An 18759-nucleotide genomic window follows, 5' to 3' on the forward strand; every position below is an offset into this window, starting at 1 on the left:
TGTTCTGAAAATGGATGGATTTTTGTTGTTTGCTTCAAACCCTTTGTTGCTGGGATAATGGCTGTTTCAAACATGCATTGAAAAATGTATTTTCAAAATGAAATAGAGTATTAATAGCACTTATTTTTCACATACGCATGTATTTTAGCCATTATTAAAATACAATTTTTGTCATACAGCTTGTTAGGATGTGCATTTTCCTATGTGGCCCACCGATAGCGCTGATGACAATTGTGACCCCCACCGTCATTTCAGTTGCCCATCCCTAGGCCAGAACATCTGAACAATCCTCCAAATATTCACTTGTGAACTTGAACCAGTAACCCCGGATTGCTTTTTGGTCTTCAGAGCTGAGGGTGGTATTGCAGAGGTTCCTCAGCCAGCATGCATGGATCAGCCAGCACAGCCACAGGCTCCATGTTACCTGGAGGAAGAAGAAGAAGAAATCTACATCTCGGAGCAAATGCAAGAAATAACAGATGGTAATCGTCTTCTGCTGTGTTAAGATATAAAGAATCACTCTTTTCAAATATCATGTGATTTTCTTTGCTGTTCTGTTCAGTTCCTCCCTTCATCCAAGTACCCCCTGAAGATGTGTGTGTTGAACCAGGCCAACCAGCCACATTTACCGTCATCATAACGGGAAGGCCCATGCCACAGATACAGTGGTACAAGGTAGGCGCACTTTGTTTGTGATTGGAGAGATTCAATAAGAAGTTCTGTTCTTTGGCACTTTGATTTGTTATTTCGGGACCCTTTAAGTCAGGGGTGTCAAACTCAGGTCCTGGAGGGCCGCTGTCCTTCATGTTTTCCAAATCTCCCTGTTGCAACACACCTGATTCAAATGAACAGGTTCAATGTCAGGCTTGCGCAGAGCTTGCTGATGATCTGATCATTTGAATCAGGTGTGTTGCAACAGGGAGACTTGGAAAACATGCAGGACAGCGGCCCTCCAGGACCTGAGTTTGACACCCCTGCTTTAGTTGTTGGTGTCAAAAGGGTGACACCGGCCCAGGGGTGGGCAAAGGTTTGGGCTCAAGAGCCATATTTGATTTTTAAAACGGATCGTCATTTTATTAATATGCTTAGATATTCAACTGTTATAATATTCATGTTATTTTACTTCATTTCAACTTTAATTTCCAGTAAGCCCCCATATGTTAGTTTCTGTGGGACACTAAATTAAATTTAACTACTGGAATTGTTTCTGTGACTGTAGAAAATCCTCATACATTCTAGAACAGTCAGAACGCAGGAAAAACAGTGAGATGAATGCGACAAGTAAAAACGCTCCCAAGAATGGAAATCCTCAGCAAGCCTGATTCACATTCAGTATAGAACAGACCGATGTTGCCCAGCCCTGTGCTCGATGATCCATTGATTGGTTAACAGAGACACAACATGCTGCTGTCATCCTTTGTTGCTTCATTTAGTGTGTCTACGTTAATTCAATAGAAAGCTACATCTCCCCTTGTTTTTATGACGCCACATTTTTAAATATGCCTGCTTACACACCTCGCTTGGTGGAAGCAGAAGATCACAGTTTAACATTCCAAACCTTACCAAAACTGATTGAACTTTTAAGTTCAATCATCACTCCAGAGATCACTTCATTTTAGAATAAGTTTCTGCTCAGTTTGATCTCTGCTTTCTTACTGGAGAATGGGGAAGAACTTCCAGCCAGTCACAATGTGGAGATCGTTCAACATGCCGCCCGCTGTTCAGTGACCATCGTGTGCCCGGAAGTTGAAGACAGTGGCATTTACACGTGCTTCTCTTACAATGACTCTGGCCATGTGTCGTGTCAGGCTCATCTTACCGTTGAGGAAGGTGAGGCAAGAGATAAGCGTTCTTCTCAGGCTGCTAAAAATACCAAATATGATCAGATATTGAGTGGTACACTCATAGCCATCATTTCATCTTTTTTAGGTCCACTGGGGTCTCAGGAGAGAGAGATGGAGTTGGGGAAGAGAAGGAAGTTATTCACTGTCTATGATGTGGGTGACGAAATTGGAAGGTGAGTCCCTTGCTATACGTATTGTCCTACCATTCTTTTATCTCTGTTATTATTCATTGGAGTGTCTCCATCCTCAGGGGAACATTTGGTGTAGTGAAGCGTGTGATCCATAGAGGGACAGGTGAAGTCTTTGCTGCCAAATTCTTACCCCTGCGAAGTAGCACCCGCACACGAGCCTTCAAGGAGAGGGATTTGCTCTCTCGTCTGGCTCATCCAAGGGTGGCTTGTCTACTGGACTTCTTTTGCACTCGGCGCACACTGGTGCTCATTACAGAAATGTATCCCTTCTAAAATTTAAAAAGAAATAAGTCGCTCATGCAATCACCGCTTTTGTCCTAGTGGATGAGCTGCTTCTTTAACATGTGCAATTACCAGCTGCTGTTCTCATAGCCTTGTTGACCATTTGTTACTCAGAGGTTTGGTCTCAGAGAAAGAGGTAAGCGATGTTTTTTTTCTCATTCAAATTCTCATACAGTGTATATTTTCTTTGTTCAGTTGGTTTAGAACTGTGAATTATTTGATTTCAGGTTCAGTCATATATCCAGCAAATTCTTGAAGGAGTTGGTCATATTCATAGCATGAACATTTTGCATCTGGACATCAAAGTGAGATTTTAGCTCAGTTACAATACTGACAAAATGACGAGTTTTTGAATTAAAACAATTATTTATGTTGTTTTATGTATACCCCCCCAGCCAGAGAATATCCTTATGGTATATCCACCCAGAGATGAAATCAAGATCTGTGACTTTGGCTTCTGTCAGGAAGTAGACACATCCAGACATCTGTACAGCATGTTTGGTACGCCGGAGTTTGTTGCACCCGAAATTGTTCACCAAGAACCTGTCAGTGTGGGCACAGATATTTGGTGAGTTAAAGTCCAGATTCGACATTGCAATGAAAAAAAAAATTATTTTTTTAATGTCATAGCTACTGTGTGTTTGCCTGTTCTACGATAAATAATAGGCACTCATTGGCTTCCAGACATCAGTGTGGGATTGTAACCCGTTATCTGATTCTATAACTGTAATACCCATCCATCCATTTTCCCAATCGCTTTATCCTCACAAGGGTCGCAGGGCATGCCGCAGCCTATCCGAGAATGTCTTTGGGCAGTAGGCGGGGGGGAACACCCTGAACCGGTTGCCAATCGCAAGGCACACAAAGATGAACAAACACTCACACTCGCACCGAGGGACAATTTAGAGCACAGGTGTCAAAGTTATTAACTAGTTATCCATCAATTTGTTGTGTGCGGTGTATGTAATATGTGGCGGGAATTAAACATTTATATGGTTTCCTAATATTCACAATGGCCCTCCAAGGGAAACCGGAACTACAATGTGGCCCGCGACAAAAATGAGTTTGACACCCCTGATTTAGAGTGTTCTATCAGCCTGCCGTGCATGTTTTTGGAATGTGGGAGGAAACCAAAGAACCCAGAGAAAACCCACGCAGGCACGGGAAGAACATGCAAAGTCCCCACAGGAAGGCCGGATCTGGGATCGAACCCAAGACCTCTGTACTGTGAGGTCAACGCGCTAACCACTCGATCACTGGGCCACGCATCACTGTAATATTACAAAAATATAAAAGAGTAACAGTACTTTGTTCCTGCCTAAACATCATATATTACGTAAAATTTATTTTGTAATTCCCTCAAAATTGCCTATATTGTGCGAGATAACAGAAACATCTTTCCATCTGTAACAGGTCTGTGGGTGTGATGACCTATTTATGGTATGTATATTGCCAGGCATCATACAGTACGATAGCATAAAACTATCCATAAATAGTCAATAATGTATCTTTTCTATGACTTCCTTTGGCAGTCTGTTATGTCGTTGCCCGTTTGCGGGTGAAACGGACCGTGCTACACTGCTGAGAGTGGGAGAAGGGACCCTAAACTGGGATGCCCATGACGTCATGAGTAGGAGTCCTGAAGCCCAGGCCTTTCTTCGCAGTCTTCTTCAACCAGACCCCGAGTAAGCCCTGCTCCAGCCATAATTATTGAACTATCCCTTTCTTTGTTAATGACTACTGAAGTCGAAATTAACACCACCCATGTACTTCACTATATGGTTGCAGAACCCTCTGATTTGTTTCATCCAAAAAGCAAAGAATTCTTAAGGATGATAATCATGAAGCAATATTCACTTTTGGTGTGCACAATATTCAACATTTTCTTCCCTGTATAGGAAGCGACCATCTGCCTTTGAATGCTTGAGCCATGAATGGTTCCAGGTGAGACCTAAATATCATATAGCAAACAGCCTTTGGGTGTTCAGTTGTTCTTCAACTTGAGAATGAAAATCAAACAAAATTTTACTGTGATCAGGATGAACATGCAGGAGAAGACACGGACGAAATTAACACAAAGGGTTTAAAGTTATTCATCTCAAAAAGAAAATGGCAGGTGAGCTTTTTGGTATGATTCATCAAACTCATTGGGGAAATGAGAGATTCTGCGATTCGTCAACAGCAATGTCTTCTGCTTCTTTACCCCCAGCGGTCCTTGACTTGTGTTGGTTCGGTGCTCACATTAAGGCAAATTCCAGAGCTCCTGGATGCTCCTCTCAGAGATACCGCAGTGACTGTTCCCCGTGAACACCAGCAGAACAGCAGCACCTCTATGAGCAGTGGTTCATCATCCGATTACGATGAGGCTGACTCTTGGGACTTCTTCCAGCACTACAGCCCGACAGAGGAGGAGGAAGAAACAGAAGAGGACTATGACCCTTTGAGCGAGAGAGCGCGGATCCCTGAACCCTTTACCCAACTTCAGCAAGGTCCATATGAGGAGGAAGAAGTAACGTTTGGGGAGGGAGAGGAGGAGGACGATGACGAGCTGGCTGGTAGGAGGAGCGTGTTAGAACGGAGTGTGAGTAGGCAGTCTGTTGCCTCATCAGATGTTTCGTACCTTCAAACACCTCAGAATGAAAGAAGGTTCGACAAGGGCAGTAGTCCGTCTCTCCACTTTTCTGATGGTGATGAAGGTTCTGGGAGCGATGCGGGTCGAATCCCTCGTGGCAGCGTGATCCGGAGCACTTTCTACAGCTCATCTCATCAGCTTTCACCCATGTCAGCCAGACGCATGACATTACGGGATAAATTTCAGGCCAAAAAGCAGGAAAGAGGTCGCAAGCCACTACGGAGGAGCTTGTCAGGGCGCCTCAATGAACCGCTCATAGAATACGTGGAGGATGACACGGAGACCAACCGAAGCCAGAGGCGTGGGTCCACCCAACCCACAATGCAAAAGTCTACCTCCTTTGATGGCAGTGTCACCCGAACCAATGTTCCACCTCATAGAAGGAGCAGGTCTCTTGATGACTACTCTCGGCGATCTCCAAGCTCACCCAAGCCCTCAAAAGCCGGTGACGAAGAAGGTACGCAAAGTTTGAAGGAGGATTTCACAGACGATGAAGTGGGAGGAAAGAAATTGCTGATGATTCCAAGCCCTCTGAGACCCGTAAGAAGAAGAGGTTCCGCTATTCCCGTACAGGGCACTGCAACATTGGGTGGTGGATCTGCTCCATTAAGTCTACTTGTGGGTGACAGGATGAGCGATAGGATAGAGCAGGAACATTCAGAGGGCGACGCCTTCACTGGCTCCCAGGGTTCCTTGGCTGGCTCATCTATTTTGGAGCATGGCGGCTCTGAGTCTTCCAGTAGACTCGGTTCATATGAAGAGCTCAGAGGGAGGTACAGATCAGAAGAGAGTGAAGGGTATGATGACCCAAGGGAGCCCAGGACTTCATCATCCCCTCGCTCATTTCAAGAACTCAAACCAAGAGGCCCCTTTCCTCAAGTTCCTCCACGCAATCGCACACGCTCCAACCCCAACATGTGTCACTTGCAGATGTCATCAACCCCAAGTCCAAGTCCGAGCCTCTCCTCTCTCCAGGCTCCCAAAAGGCCACCCAGGACAAAAGATAAGAAGGAAAGCCACGGCCTTCAAAGACATGCATCTGCGCCAGCTCTTGAAGTCCAGCCGTCCGCAGGAAAATCCCCAAAACTGGGACTGCTGAATATCTTCCGCAGGCAGTCCTGGGCTAGCCATTCCTACTCTCAGCTGGACAGCACAGAGTTAGGACCAACGCTAGGAGAGATAATGAAGCCAGCTACGCCTACCATGTCATTCAGAAAGAAAATGAGAGCTTCAGCTTCCAGTTTGACTAAGCTGTTTTCAAGGTCGTCCAGTAAAGAGGATCTAAGTCAAGGAGGTGCACCATTTTTATTCTTGCACAGGTGTCATATTGAAGAACAACAATACAATCGGCTTTATTTAATGTTTTTTGTTGTTGTTGTTACAACAGGGCCAATTGTTAAGGGCTCAATTTTGCCTGAAAAGGAGCATGGGCTTGAAAGTCCAAAAACGAGAAGCTCCATGCGCCTGCCTACTTTTAAGATACCAGCATTCAAAAAATCGAAAGGTATCAAATTAGCCATCTTCACTTTGTCAGTTGCTCATAATATGATTGTTGCCGACAATTGTGCTAAGCTTCATTTTATTAGATCTTCTAGTCCGTCCCAACAAGGCTGATGTGCTTCAGTTGGACGGAGGTGGAGTACTGCTAGTGTGGAAGCCTGTTCAGTCTAGTGACCCGGTTACCTACTGCGTGCAATACTGTACAGATGGTAAGGTCACAACCAAGATACAGCTGTATAGTTTGTTGTTGGCTACAAATGAATTGCGTCATCGTGTCACATCGTAAAGGAGTGCTACATTACTCTTCAGGAGGGGAGTGGACAGTCCTGTCGGAGGATGTGACTGACAGCAGCTATGTAGCGAAAGATCTACCCAGAGGAGCTTCATATGTTTTCAGGGTAGGTTGTATCACCAAGACAGGAGCAGGACCTTTCAGTGATGCTTCTGCCCCGATTGTCATGGCAACACACCTTGAAGGTGAGGGCTGCATAAATTAAAAAAGGGACTTGAAAGAGCCTTCATTCGTCCATCTAGTCACTTTTTTTGTTGTTGTTACACAGATGCAAATGTTCCTCTCATCCAGACTGACTGCCTCGGTTCAAAGGTGACTGGGTCAGAAAGTCAGGCAACCCAGAGGAATTACAATTTCCTGTCAGAGATCAACAGGTTGGACCTTTGTAAATCGCTTCAAGTTAGCGTTCAGCAAAGCTATGCCCTTTTGCTCCATCCCCTCATCATTTGTTGACATCTTTGCCTCAGGGGTCGTTTCAGCGTGGTCAACTTATGTCGCGATGCTGAAACCAGCCAAGTGTTTGCCGCCAAGATCACGCCGTACCGGGCAAAGCACAGACAGTTGGTCCTGAGGGAATATCAGCTGCTGAGGAGGCTTCATCATGCCCACCTGGTACAACTGCACACTGCTTACATCACTTCCTGTTACCTAGTGCTGGTGGAGGAGCTCTGCCCTGGCAAAGAGTTACTCTACAGTCTAGCTGCAAGGTAAGAGTTTTTTGAAATTACTGCAGCATTGAAAAAGACTAATACAGCAAAGCTCTACTGAAATGGCTGGCGATCCGAGTGAAAAAATTCTGGCTCCACCACTGACCTCCTACACTACCATGCTTCGACAACTGGTGGCAAACACCTTATTCCAGAGATACAGTACATTGCGGTGCATGTCTGTTTAGCTCCTGGTGTTGTTTTGCAGAGAAGTGTACTCAGAGGCTAGTGTGGCCGAGCTGCTGGGTCAGATCCTGAGTGCGGTCGACTACCTTCATGGCCGGCGAGTGGTCCACTTGGACCTCAAGTCCGACAACATGCTAGTGGACGACGGCAACCACCTGAAGATTGTGGACTTTGGCTCGGCTCTGTCGTTCACGCCTGGTCAGCCCCTGCACACTGAGCACCTGCAGGGTCTGTCGGAGAGCAAAGGTGACTATAAAACGCTGGTTGGACTCAGTGTTGTTATTGTAAATCGCTATTACACTAAAACTTTGACCCTTCATGACCTTTAACAGAGCGCTGCAGCAAAGGTTCACTTTCTTTACTGGAGGATGGATGGAAGGATGAGTGGGAATAACGTCAGATGATCCTAACATCCATAAGCGCAACAAACAATTTTCCATCATGTTTTTCACTATTTCTTACTGATATTAAAACAGTTTCAATCACTCACAATGGATCAAGCGAGTCAACTTGCCAGTGCCAATAAGTGCACAATGTTGTATGAACAATATCATGTTTCTGTCTGTTTTGTTAGATTATATTGTCCTTCCTAAAGCTCCGGAAATCCTGGACGGACAGGGTGTTGGACCTGAGACTGATGTTTGGGCAATCGGAGTTCTCTTGTTTATTATGTAAGCACGCAAATCAACACTCTGGTGACTGTCATGAATATTTCTTCTTCCTCCCTAATGTTTGTAATTGCTGTCTTCCAGGTTGAGTGCCGACAGCCCGTTTCATGCAGAACAGAGCTGGGAACAAGACAGAAACATCAAGAAAGGGAAGATCCAGTTTGGACTCTGTTACCCTGGTTTGTCCGAAGGAGCCTTGAACCTGATGAAGAGCAGCCTGAATAACAAATCCTGGTGAGCGTCTCACACTGATTTGGACTTGTGATGTGGGTATTTGTGTCCCCAAACCTGTGAACCTGTTACACAAGTCCACGAGTCCAATATTGAGCCTTTTGCCACCAATGTGACAGACACAAACTCTTAAACATAGAATAAGTGGGATGATGATGAGGAAAATAATGTTGAAAAAGATATAATTGTGTCAACGCAGTTAAATTTATGGCAAAATGCTTTTTAAGGGGGAGACCCACTGCGGCAGAGTGTCTCCAGAATCCTTGGCTGCGTGCTCATCGCGCCCCCCACCGATCACGCCACTCCAAGGTGTGTTTCTCCACCGATAAACTCAAAGCGTACCTCACGCAGAAGGAGGAGAAGCGAGACCAAGTGCGCACCAAGCTTCAGGGTCCCTTCTTTCAGTAGCGAGTTACCAGAGAAAAAAATATGCAATACAAGCATTAACAAAGTTGTGTGACAAACAGCTGGCCCCTGAGGGAACTGCGATGCGTCTTAAAAAGCTGTGTCTCAACTTATACTGTAGAGCATCATGATAAAAGTTGTTGTTGAAAATGGTTTAAATGCAAGCATCTGAGAGATAATGTTCAGTGAGTGAGTTCAGACTTGATAATGTTTCTCTCTGCATGTCACATTTGAATTCAAATATGACATTATTCAGCCTTTTTCTGTTTTCATGTGTAAATTTGATTTTTGTTGTTTGTTTTTTTTGTCGGTTGGATGTCTCAGTAATACAATTTATTGTGTCAACCATCTGCTTGGATGAGTTGCCGGATGACGGGTGAAATAAATGGCATTGAAATGACCAGTACAGTAACTGCCATAATCTTATTTATTCAACTTTACTTGTAAACAATCACAAATATACAAGCGAGGATTTGGAGTGTTGCAGTGACGGTACACTTTGTTAGGTTGACCGGTACAATTGCATCCAGTAGAAAATAACATCTTGAATTGAACAGTAGCTTTCTTATTGTAAGCTGGTAGGACACCATTTAATCATCCTGAAAGCTGCTACTTAATTTACAAACACCCTTTTGGCATGAAGCAGAATGTTTGCTACGGCTCAGAGCCCCAGAGCCATGTAACGTTTTGCTTCGATTTAATTATCGTCCAACCAAAGAAAAACCTGAAGTGAAATGAGCACCGCGTAATGTTTGAAAATTTACCCTTTCATGCACCCTATAACCCAGGGGTCCCCAACCTTTTTTGTCCCACTGACCGGTTTATGTCAGACAATATTTTCAGGGACCGGCATTTAAGGTGAGGCAGTAATAATACAACAAAATAATATGATACAAGCTGCATGAAAACTGTGGCATTTTCGAAATATAATAACAATAAACACAAGGATCGCATAATTCTGATCGCGATGGTCATGTTTATTCATTCATTCATTCATTCATTCATCTTCCGAGCCGCTTGATCCTCACTAGGGTCGCGGGGGGTGCTGGAGCCTATCCCAGCTGTCTTCGGGCAGTAGACCTGAATCGGTTGCCAGCCAATCACAGGGCACACAGAGACGAACAACCATCCACTCTCACACTCACACCTAGGGACAATTTAGAGTGTTCAATCAGCCTGCCATGCATATTTTTGGAATGTGGGAGGAAACCAGAGCACCCGCAGAAAACCCACGCAGGCCCGCCTTCAAAATAACGATACAATGCAAAATCAAAGTGCATGAAAATGACGACTCACCACAGCCCCGAGCTTGATTTTCTGCAACCAGACCGTCCCATCTCGTGGTAATAGGAGACAATGACACCTCAAGTGTAATTTTGTTTCTAGTCGCCGAAGCTGCAGAAAACCCATATCGGAAATAGCAACGGTGCTATTGTGGCGATCTCAGAATATTCAGCCATAACTTTAATCCAGTTGTCTCGAACGTCCTTTTAAGGCCGCCGTCATTTGCGATCTCCAGCAGTTTTTTAACAATTTTTTAAGTTTTTTTTTCGCTCGTGACGCAAAGCGTGGTTTGACGCGTGTCAAGTGTGACAGAGACGGATGTAACGGAGAATCCGGTCATTTTTCAAAATAAAACATATTTCGTATTCCGAAATAAATAAAACGGAATTAAGGCAAATTCTCAAATTCTTTCTGTGCGGCACGGTACCAAATGCCCTGCGGACCGGCGGTTGGAGACCACTGCTGTAACCCACTAACAAGCTGTCCACTGAAGTAACCCCTGTCCCTGAAAGAGTTAACCACTGGTTTAATTAAGTCTAACATCAATTTCCATCTCTTAATCTTTTTGCTCAACTATATTTTTCGCAATGAATCACAGAGGGTAACAGACAACATTTCTCCAGCACAAGCTTTTTTATTTGCTGTGTTTACAGACATCGCCGGTAAAGGACCACCTTTTCACACTCTGAGATGCTGGTGAGTTTGCAACTTTTAGGATTTTCTCTCCTGAACCTTTTGGATTTCCTGTGCAGAGAGAGCGATAGAGATTTAGAAACAAAGGGGAAACATTTGAAAGTCAGAAGATTCGTGGTAAGAGAGATGTCTTGATTTCCTAATAAAATGGGTCTTGGCTCACATCATTAAGGATCTCCTTCAGCTCCTCGTAAGCACGTTCTAAGTCGTCGTTGATGATGACAACATCAAACACTCCTGGCTCCTTACCTGCAGAGAGAGAATTTCATTGATGGGTTATTTTTTGAATTTCAAAGGAATATGTTTTTAAATCTGTCGAAACTTACTGAGCTCCATGTCGATGCGAGCTGCCTCCAGACGTTTCTGTAGACTGTCTTCGGACTCAGTTTGTCGGTCCCTTAGTCGTTTTTCCTTAAGAAAAAAGTCGTTTTTGTTATTTATTTCCCTCCTCATCATGACATCGGATTGCCATCCACCAAGTGTTTAGCAGAGAGAAAAAGTATCTACACTTACACAATCTAACAACATCTGATACAACAAATATGATAATGTTGGAGTTTTTTTCTGACACTGTCATACTAGTACAGTATGGATTCAACAATATTTGTGATTGTCGCTTACATTCTTTTCCTGCTTAGGTGGGTTTTCTATGAGTACTCTGGCTTCCTCCCTTATTCCAAAACGATATACTGTCCAGTTATTAGATGTTATTTAAGAAATAATTATGGATGGTTAATTTGCACTGCAGTATACTACAGTAAGTATTTCAGTTAATAATAGAGTTCCTTCATGAAAATCCTCTGACGTGTAAGCTCCCTCTATGGTGCAGTGATGCTGTTTTTGGGCAGGGAGAATTTTTTTGGCGCTAAGAAAATGTTTTTTTCGTTGATGATTATATTCCCCCAATTTTCCCAATGTATTCCACTGGGTGTCAATGTATGGGGTATTTTCACTCTTCATGGGCTGGCATGTATTTTTTTTCCAAACTTAAAAGAGCATTTTGTCATGCATCTGATTAGTACGAGCATGTGGGTTCCCATTCGTACTGATGGAAAAACAATTCAGTTATATTTAACTTAAACTCAACACATTTGCCCTCGATCTTGAAGAAAAGGTTCTTTTTAAGCTTGTATTTAGGGTTAAAAAAAAACTTTTATGTGTAATACATTTTAATTGAGCCATTATTTCAGTTCCCGCGACCCTAGTGAGGATAAAAGCGGTTCGGAAAATGAATGAATGAATTATTTCAGTTGATTTATTTGTTATATTCAGTGCTAATGTTCGAACTGCAACATGTTGCAGTGACACATTTGGGGGGGGGGGGGGATCTCATTTTGGTAATATGTAGGCCTACTACATTGCATTTAAATTTAGTCATAAAGGATGTACTTTTTCTATAGGTGCTACTGTTGTCGAAAAAGCGACTGGATTTGAATATGTGGGTGTCCCTAATGCTGTGGCCTTCGATCAGCACTGTATATGAAATGGGTCCTTTACCAGAATCTCCATCGATGGAGGCTGGATGGAGATGTAGATGGGGTTCAGGTTCGTCTCTTTGATCCTCCTCACACCTTGAATGTCCACATCCAGGATGCAGATCAGGTTCTTGGCCTGCACGTCTTCGATGGCAGCTTTGCTATGAAACACATCACAAACACACACACACACACACACACGGCTGTTGACTTCCCTCATGAAGCAAACAAGCTAAGAGGATCGCTGCGCCCAGCTGAGCCGTTCACACTTTTTATGCCCACCTCACAATAAGGAGGTGAGATTGAATGTGACTCACACACACACGCTCGTGTTGTAGTATCAGGGGTTAAAGCTCCATCTGTCCCAAGACGGTGAATATCCTCTTGATCCTCTTGAGCCCAGCGGGCCAGTTTTAGAGTGCGCTCTTATACAAGGCAACTAACCTCTTGTCTATTGAGGTAAAGTGTTGAAATGGGTTACCTATGTATGGATGTCTGACAAGAGAGAACACACTGTGCAAGTGGTTGGAAGTAACAAAGTCACAAAGATTTGGTCGCATTCTGTAAGAAGATTTTGTCAGGTTAATTGTACTTGAATTGTATATTTATTTTTCTGGTCACTTTTTACTTGTGTTCCATACATTTGAAAACAGATATCTGGACTTTCTACGCTTTACTTTGTCAAAGCAGGGTTGTTACTTTTTTCAAATCCTGCTAATGTCATGTCGGTTAAAAAATAAAAACATGCAAATAGCGGTAAGGCGATGATGCGGATGAGATCATATTGATTGATATCTTTAGCTCTTATACAAGTACGTAAGAAAAAGAATGAAGATAGTCCTCACCCGCGGCCTTAATTAAGAGATTTGTTTGACGTTGTCAGCGACCATATCAATTTGTGGTGAAGCTGTCACCTTGGGCCAGGCTAAAAAAAAATTGTGCCATTTAAAAAATTCTCACGTTTGATATTTTTAGGTGGGCGGCCCGGTAGTCCAGTGGTTAGCACGTCGGCTTCACAGTGCAGAGGTACCGGGTTCGATTCCAGCTCCGGCCTCCCTGTGTGGAGTTTGCATGTTCTCCCCGGCCCTGCGTGGGTTTTCTCCGGGTGCTCCGGTTTCCTCCCACATTCCAAAGACATGCGTGGCAGGCTGATTGAACACTCTAAATTGTCCCTAGGTGTGAGTGTGAGTGTGAATGGTTGTTCGTCTCTGTGTGCCCTGCCATTGGCTGGCAACCGATTCAGGGTGTCCCCCGCCTACTGCCCGGAGACAGCTGGGATAGGCTCCAGCACCCCCCGCGACCCTAGTGAGGATCAAGCGGCTTGGAAGATGAATGAATGAATGAATGAATGAATGAATGAATGAATGAATGAATGAATGATATTTTTAGGTTTTATTCCTTCAATTGGTATCATTAGCTATTTTTTTTCTGAGGGAACAATGTCCGTGCCAGTACTTATGTAACCTCTGCACTGTACTAAAATTCGAAGAAACTATAGTGTAATTATAGAACAGGTTTCTTCATTTCACTACAGTACTTTGCAGTTTTCTACTACAACAGAACCATGGAAAACATATTTCAATCTAAAATGTACATTAGGTAGCAATTGATCTTCTGAAAGGTATTTTCCCATTTGTTTAATACTTTGTATTATGCATATAATATGATATTGATATGATTGATAATAGTATGATACAATGTACTGTATTCTAAAAAAAAATAACGTAATCAAATAAATGATTCAGTACAATGGAGTTTCACATTTTGAACTGAATGACTGAAATAATCAGACATTCCGAGATCTTATAATTCATTGACACGAACTATAGCAAGTCTGTCGCTTTTTTCTGGATGTTTACCTTGTTCCATACAGGTTGCCAGAGAACTCGGCATTCTCAATAAAGTCACCGCGTTGGATGCCCTCCTGCATGGCCTCTCGGCTGGTGAAGTGGTAATCTGTGTGAAAGTATCACATATTGTGACTGGCGCAATGACAACACGTGGAACCCGTTCCATACAATGGGCTGGCCACACAGGACTCATTGGATTCTATAAGGTCATTTGGACACCACATGTGTTTCTTTTGTCCTAAAGAAACAAGTACTGCAACCTAACATGAAATACTCAATCATTAGCATTAGGGGGAAAATAAAAGATGTATTAACAGAATTTTATTGTGCAATTTAAAAAGACAAATATTAAATATATTTTGAGGAGGTTAGTCATGGGCTTTATCAAACAATGAAAGAATAAACCATTCTAAATTCGGGGTGTACCAAATATGTTGACATCATTTCAAAAAATATTATCTATATAATGACATGTTTGATGTAAGCAAAATTACAACATGCTTCATGTTGAATGTATTGATCTAAATTCCAGTAACATATACAAATGGATATCGACATCAGCAAGAAAGCAAACAGGATGGATAAAATGGAAACCCTTGTAGCTGTTTTAAATTGTGTACTGTATGTGGGTGTGTGTTGGGGGGATGCACAAAATGCCATAAAATTGGCTGTATTCATGTCAATTTTTGGGACACCCAGAATTAATGATTAAACCTTTCCCCCAAAAAGTAAAAACAAAAGTTTCAAATTGCATGTAATAATTACCTAGGTTAGCATTGCATAATATGATGCTAATGATTGGTTGGGGGTTGTTTACACTCTACTGAGGGTTGCATTTTTTTTTTGTGGGCAATCCCCCACAAAACGGGAAAGGACAACTGGACTCACTACGGAGGCATCACGGGGGGGCTATTTTCAAAAGCGTTTTACTCCAAAGTGGACTTATGTCGTAATGTGATTCCTCAAATATTATTCTTTTTTTTTCCGATCCAAACAGCACTTCCTAAATATATTCAAAGAGAGCATTCCAGGGTGATGAAAGTAACCCCCGTCACCCTGCCTTAAGACGTACGCATGTGGAACCACACCGGCGATCACCTTCATGTGGGGTTTCTGATTCAATTGGGCACGAAAATGACGTGTCTAAGTCTTCTGAGGAAAAGACGTCTGCTACGGGCAGTAAAGTAGCCCCCAGAAGCATGGGGAGCGTGTTGAGGCCTATGGAAAAAAGCACAACAAGCACACACACACATACACAGCTTCATCCCAGCCTATCGGAATGGAGACGGTAGATAATGGACATAATTATTTTTGCAGTTCACTTAGGAGTAAGAAGTAATGCAGGAGCCCCAGGGCAGGCTAGGAAATGTCATATGAGGGGGTGCAATAATTTATTGAAATATTTCAGAATCAGGTGCAAATCTATCTATCCAGGGTTGCTATACAGCGCCCGCGCTAAAACATTCTCCACGCCACAGGTTTGAACCCCAGCTTGGCAGTACCTTTGCCGTTTTCCTCTCCGGGGCGAGGGTTCCTCGTTGTGTCTGTGGCGAGGACAGTACAGTGTTCATTTTATGTATACTGTATATGCTGCTCCAAAAAAATTAAGGGTACACTTAAAGTTACACTGTCATGTTTTCCATTCCTTTCCATGGGCACGGCTCTGTCAGTCCCAACTTTGTCATTTCAGCAGCCTGCATAGGCATGGCTGGTATACGCCAATTTTCTCATAGGTCCATGGGACAGTTATGATAAAAAAAAAAGAACAACAAAAACAAGTACATTCTGTTGACTACCATGCAAGCAGCATGGAATTGTTTCCTGCTTAATGTTTGTGTGAATGCATTTAGCTCAAAAGTGGCTGGGCTATCCAAGCCAACATGATGTAACTGTGAAAAACCATTTGAAGAACTCTGAAAAACTTGCTGCTGCGTCTAAATATTTCAAACAAACAGTATTAGAGTTGGTGGCCCGGTAGTCGAGTGGTTAGCGTGTCAACCTCACAGTGCAGAGGTCGTGAGTCCGGCCGCCTCCAGCCTCCCTGTGTGGAGTTTGCATGTTCTCCCCGTGCCTGCGTGGGTTTTCTCTGGGTACTGCGGTTTCCTACCACATTCCAAGAACACGTATGGCAGGAACACTCTAAATTGTCCCTAGGTGTGAGTGTAAGCGCGGATGGTTGTTCTTCTCTGTGCGGCCTGCGATTGGCTGGCAACCAGTTCAGGGTGTCCCCGTGAGCCTTGTGAGGATAAAGCGGATCGCAAAATGGATGTATGAAGTATGAGAGTTGTGAAAAGTTGCATCCAAGTACAGGGAGAACTTGCAGAAACCATACAGGAAAACAGCTGCGATTTGAATCAAAATCTCAAGACTGTGAGGCAGACTTGCGTATCTCAAGGACACTGTGCTGCCTAGGAAATGTTAGAGTAACTCACAAATGCTTTTTGGATTGGAATCTGGACTTAAAAAGCCCATCAGGTAGACTGCATTTTTTTCTTGGTCCGTAGCAGATAAAAAGTATTTGTTCCACTTACGTGACACGCTAAATCCAAACACTCCTTCATGGTCCTTCATGAGCCTCTTCATCAGCGTGCTCTTGCCCGCTCCGGATGGTCCACTTAGCACCACAGGTCTCGGTCCTGACATTGTCTGACACACAAGGACATTATGAGTGACCAACCTGTAGATGGTGCTGATATCAGACTATTATTATTATTATTATTATTATTATTATTATTATTATTATTATTAAATACGACAACCTATTGAACTTCCAGAAAGTAACCTTTTTTGTAATTGGCTTTATTAGTGTTTGTAATTAACTATATTAAGAATTTAAACTTGAAATATACCACAAATTATGATTATAGTACACACTCACACACACACACACACACACAATATACTGTACTGAATGAATAGAATGAGGTGAATAAACATGAAAAATGAAGAAAAAAATGTTCATTCTGTCGCCGAGATTTATAGATGACCAAAGACACATTATGTACAAATCATTAGTAATTTTTTGACCATTTGACTGAAATAGCGAGTGGGCGGGGCTTCACTGTCCTCCAGTTACCACAGAAATGTTATTCAACCGGAAGTCTTGTTGTCATCTGTGCTAATCTCTTGATCCCTGTTGCTCCTCTTATCCATCTCACCTCCACTCACATACCTTACATGCACGCACACAGACACACAGACACACACACACAAACACACACACGCACGCATGCATACACAGGTTGAAAAGTTGATCTCTTCTTTTTTCATCATCCCAGTTTTAATTAATTTTTGTAATGGACTGTTCCGGCTCTTTGTTTAATTCAAATAAGAAAACATGCAGCTAATTGGCAAGTAGTGCAAGAGGCCGAGGCCTGCGGGTTAACGTTAAGAGCGCTCATTAATGAAGTCATGGCGAGTGAGTCAACAGGATTAATTGGGTCTGGGCAAAGGTGCAAGGACAGGTGATCTGTTTATAGCTGCAGTGCAAAGAGAGTTGATTTACAATGCTCAATTACACAAGGATATCATGATGCGGGGCATTTTCATTTGGAAGCTCTTTTAATGTTGATCTGTTTTATTCAGTATCTGACTATTCTTTCTGAGGCTACCTTTGTAAAAGTAGATTTTCTTGTTCTATTTTTCACTTTTTAGGCAATTACATTTTTGGTAGTGCTGTGTTACAATGATGAGTGTCTCAGGTTTTATTGATGCACATTTATCTTGCTATGTATTTGCCTATTTAAGACAGATAAATCCAATTACAATTTCTCAATGACAGGTGTCAAATCTTTCCATGTTGTGTAGGGTTTTTTTTGTATTGTACTGCATTTTACTCATGAAACAAGGAATACAAAGATTTTTTTAATGTATGAAGACATTTTCTACCCATATTCTGCTCATGTTCAGCTGGTTTTATTTTCACATTGTATTTATTATGTGTACATATTTTAAGAAAAATAATGTAGACTATGAAGTTATATAAAACAGCTAAACAGGTGTGCAGTGTTTTAATGGACTATTACAATTCTATTTGTTCACGCCTCACTTGATTCCTTTATTTTTTTTAATTGTTCACACTCAACTGGTAGTCCAATCAGCAACTGGAAGTTCTCCCCACATTTCACCTCAAAATTCACTGATATAAATGATGAACAGATGTATAGAGTAGACAGGTGTTCAAATTCAAAAACTGTAAAAATACATTTTCCTATTTCTCATTGATTTTTCAGGGGTAATATTTTTCCCAAATAAATTCATTTGAAGGCTTTTGCTTACCTTTCTGTACCCTCGAAGAGATGTGGAGTGGACCGATCAGTCGGGCGTGATGCTCAACGAGGGATTCGTTGATCAGCTCACTGTCAACATCAATTACTGCCGCCTCCCCGAGGCAACATCCACGGACCAATCACACGTCTGCATGCTGGCCCGGTTTGTTTATATCCAGCCCATCCACACCTGTAAGGGTCCTCAGGTAGTCAGATTGTTTGACAGTTTACATATATTTACATCCCTGGAA

At 42.7% G+C, this 18759-nt stretch overlaps 2 protein-coding genes and 1 long non-coding RNA gene across 4 annotated transcripts in view; 1 reads left to right on the top strand and 2 right to left on the bottom strand.

The window, feature by feature from the left end:
* The window catches only part of obscna (obscurin, cytoskeletal calmodulin and titin-interacting RhoGEF a), a 43008-nt gene extending 33664 nt beyond the window's left edge, over positions 1–9344 (top strand). The window contains exons 64-86 of the mRNA XM_052074926.1: positions 349–482; positions 563–675; positions 1662–1830; positions 1930–2017; positions 2095–2295; positions 2393–2453; positions 2545–2622; positions 2713–2885; positions 3731–3757; positions 3850–4002; positions 4216–4261; positions 4356–4433; positions 4527–6243; positions 6337–6453; positions 6536–6658; positions 6759–6926; positions 7010–7115; positions 7209–7448; positions 7657–7880; positions 7967–7981; positions 8209–8305; positions 8387–8536; positions 8761–9344. Of these exons, the coding sequence (XP_051930886.1) occupies positions 349–482; positions 563–675; positions 1662–1830; positions 1930–2017; positions 2095–2295; positions 2393–2453; positions 2545–2622; positions 2713–2885; positions 3731–3757; positions 3850–4002; positions 4216–4261; positions 4356–4433; positions 4527–6243; positions 6337–6453; positions 6536–6658; positions 6759–6926; positions 7010–7115; positions 7209–7448; positions 7657–7880; positions 7967–7981; positions 8209–8305; positions 8387–8536; positions 8761–8941 (4459 nt within the window). The 3' untranslated portion in view covers positions 8942–9344. The remainder of the gene's footprint in view (positions 1–348; positions 483–562; positions 676–1661; positions 1831–1929; positions 2018–2094; positions 2296–2392; positions 2454–2544; positions 2623–2712; positions 2886–3730; positions 3758–3849; positions 4003–4215; positions 4262–4355; positions 4434–4526; positions 6244–6336; positions 6454–6535; positions 6659–6758; positions 6927–7009; positions 7116–7208; positions 7449–7656; positions 7881–7966; positions 7982–8208; positions 8306–8386; positions 8537–8760) is intronic.
* LOC127606504 (uncharacterized) lies at positions 121–7865 on the bottom strand. Its single transcript, XR_007963809.1, has 2 exons — positions 7721–7865; positions 121–424 (listed from the first exon to the last, which is right to left on the bottom strand). It is a non-coding gene; the product is annotated as an uncharacterized LOC127606504 (long non-coding RNA).
* Positions 9345–10836: 1492 nt separating the features above from the next.
* On the bottom strand, positions 10837–18683 carry guk1b (guanylate kinase 1b). Of its 2 annotated transcripts, XM_052074924.1 has the most exons (9): positions 18519–18683; positions 16772–16886; positions 15743–15784; positions 15339–15458; positions 14250–14346; positions 12413–12551; positions 11242–11326; positions 11079–11164; positions 10837–10966 (listed from the first exon to the last, which is right to left on the bottom strand). In XM_052074924.1, the coding sequence occupies exons 2-9, from the start codon at positions 16881–16883 to the stop codon at positions 10934–10936; spliced, it is 714 nt and encodes a 237-aa protein (XP_051930884.1). In that variant the 5' UTR covers positions 16884–16886; positions 18519–18683; the 3' UTR covers positions 10837–10933. The 2 variants fall into 2 exon arrangements, with proteins under 2 accessions (XP_051930884.1, XP_051930885.1); XM_052074925.1 differs by lacking the exon at positions 15339–15458.
* Between the last annotated feature and the right edge of the window lie 76 nt (positions 18684–18759).

This window comes from Hippocampus zosterae, chromosome 8, assembly GCF_025434085.1.
Source record: "Hippocampus zosterae strain Florida chromosome 8, ASM2543408v3, whole genome shotgun sequence".
Taxonomy (NCBI): Eukaryota; Metazoa; Chordata; class Actinopteri; order Syngnathiformes; family Syngnathidae; genus Hippocampus; species Hippocampus zosterae.

Coding starts and splice junctions, on each gene's coding strand:
- guk1b (XM_052074924.1), bottom strand. CDS start 16,883: ATGTCAGGACCGAGACCTGTGGTGCTAAGTGGACCATCCGGAGCGGGC. Junction 15,785..16,771: donor GTTTGGATTTAGCGTGTCAC/GTAAGTGGAACA, acceptor TCCTCGCCACAG/ACACAACGAGGAACCCTCGC. Junction 14,347..15,338: donor ATCAGAAACCCCACATGAAG/GTGATCGCCGGT, acceptor ACTTTCACACAG/ATTACCACTTCACCAGCCGA.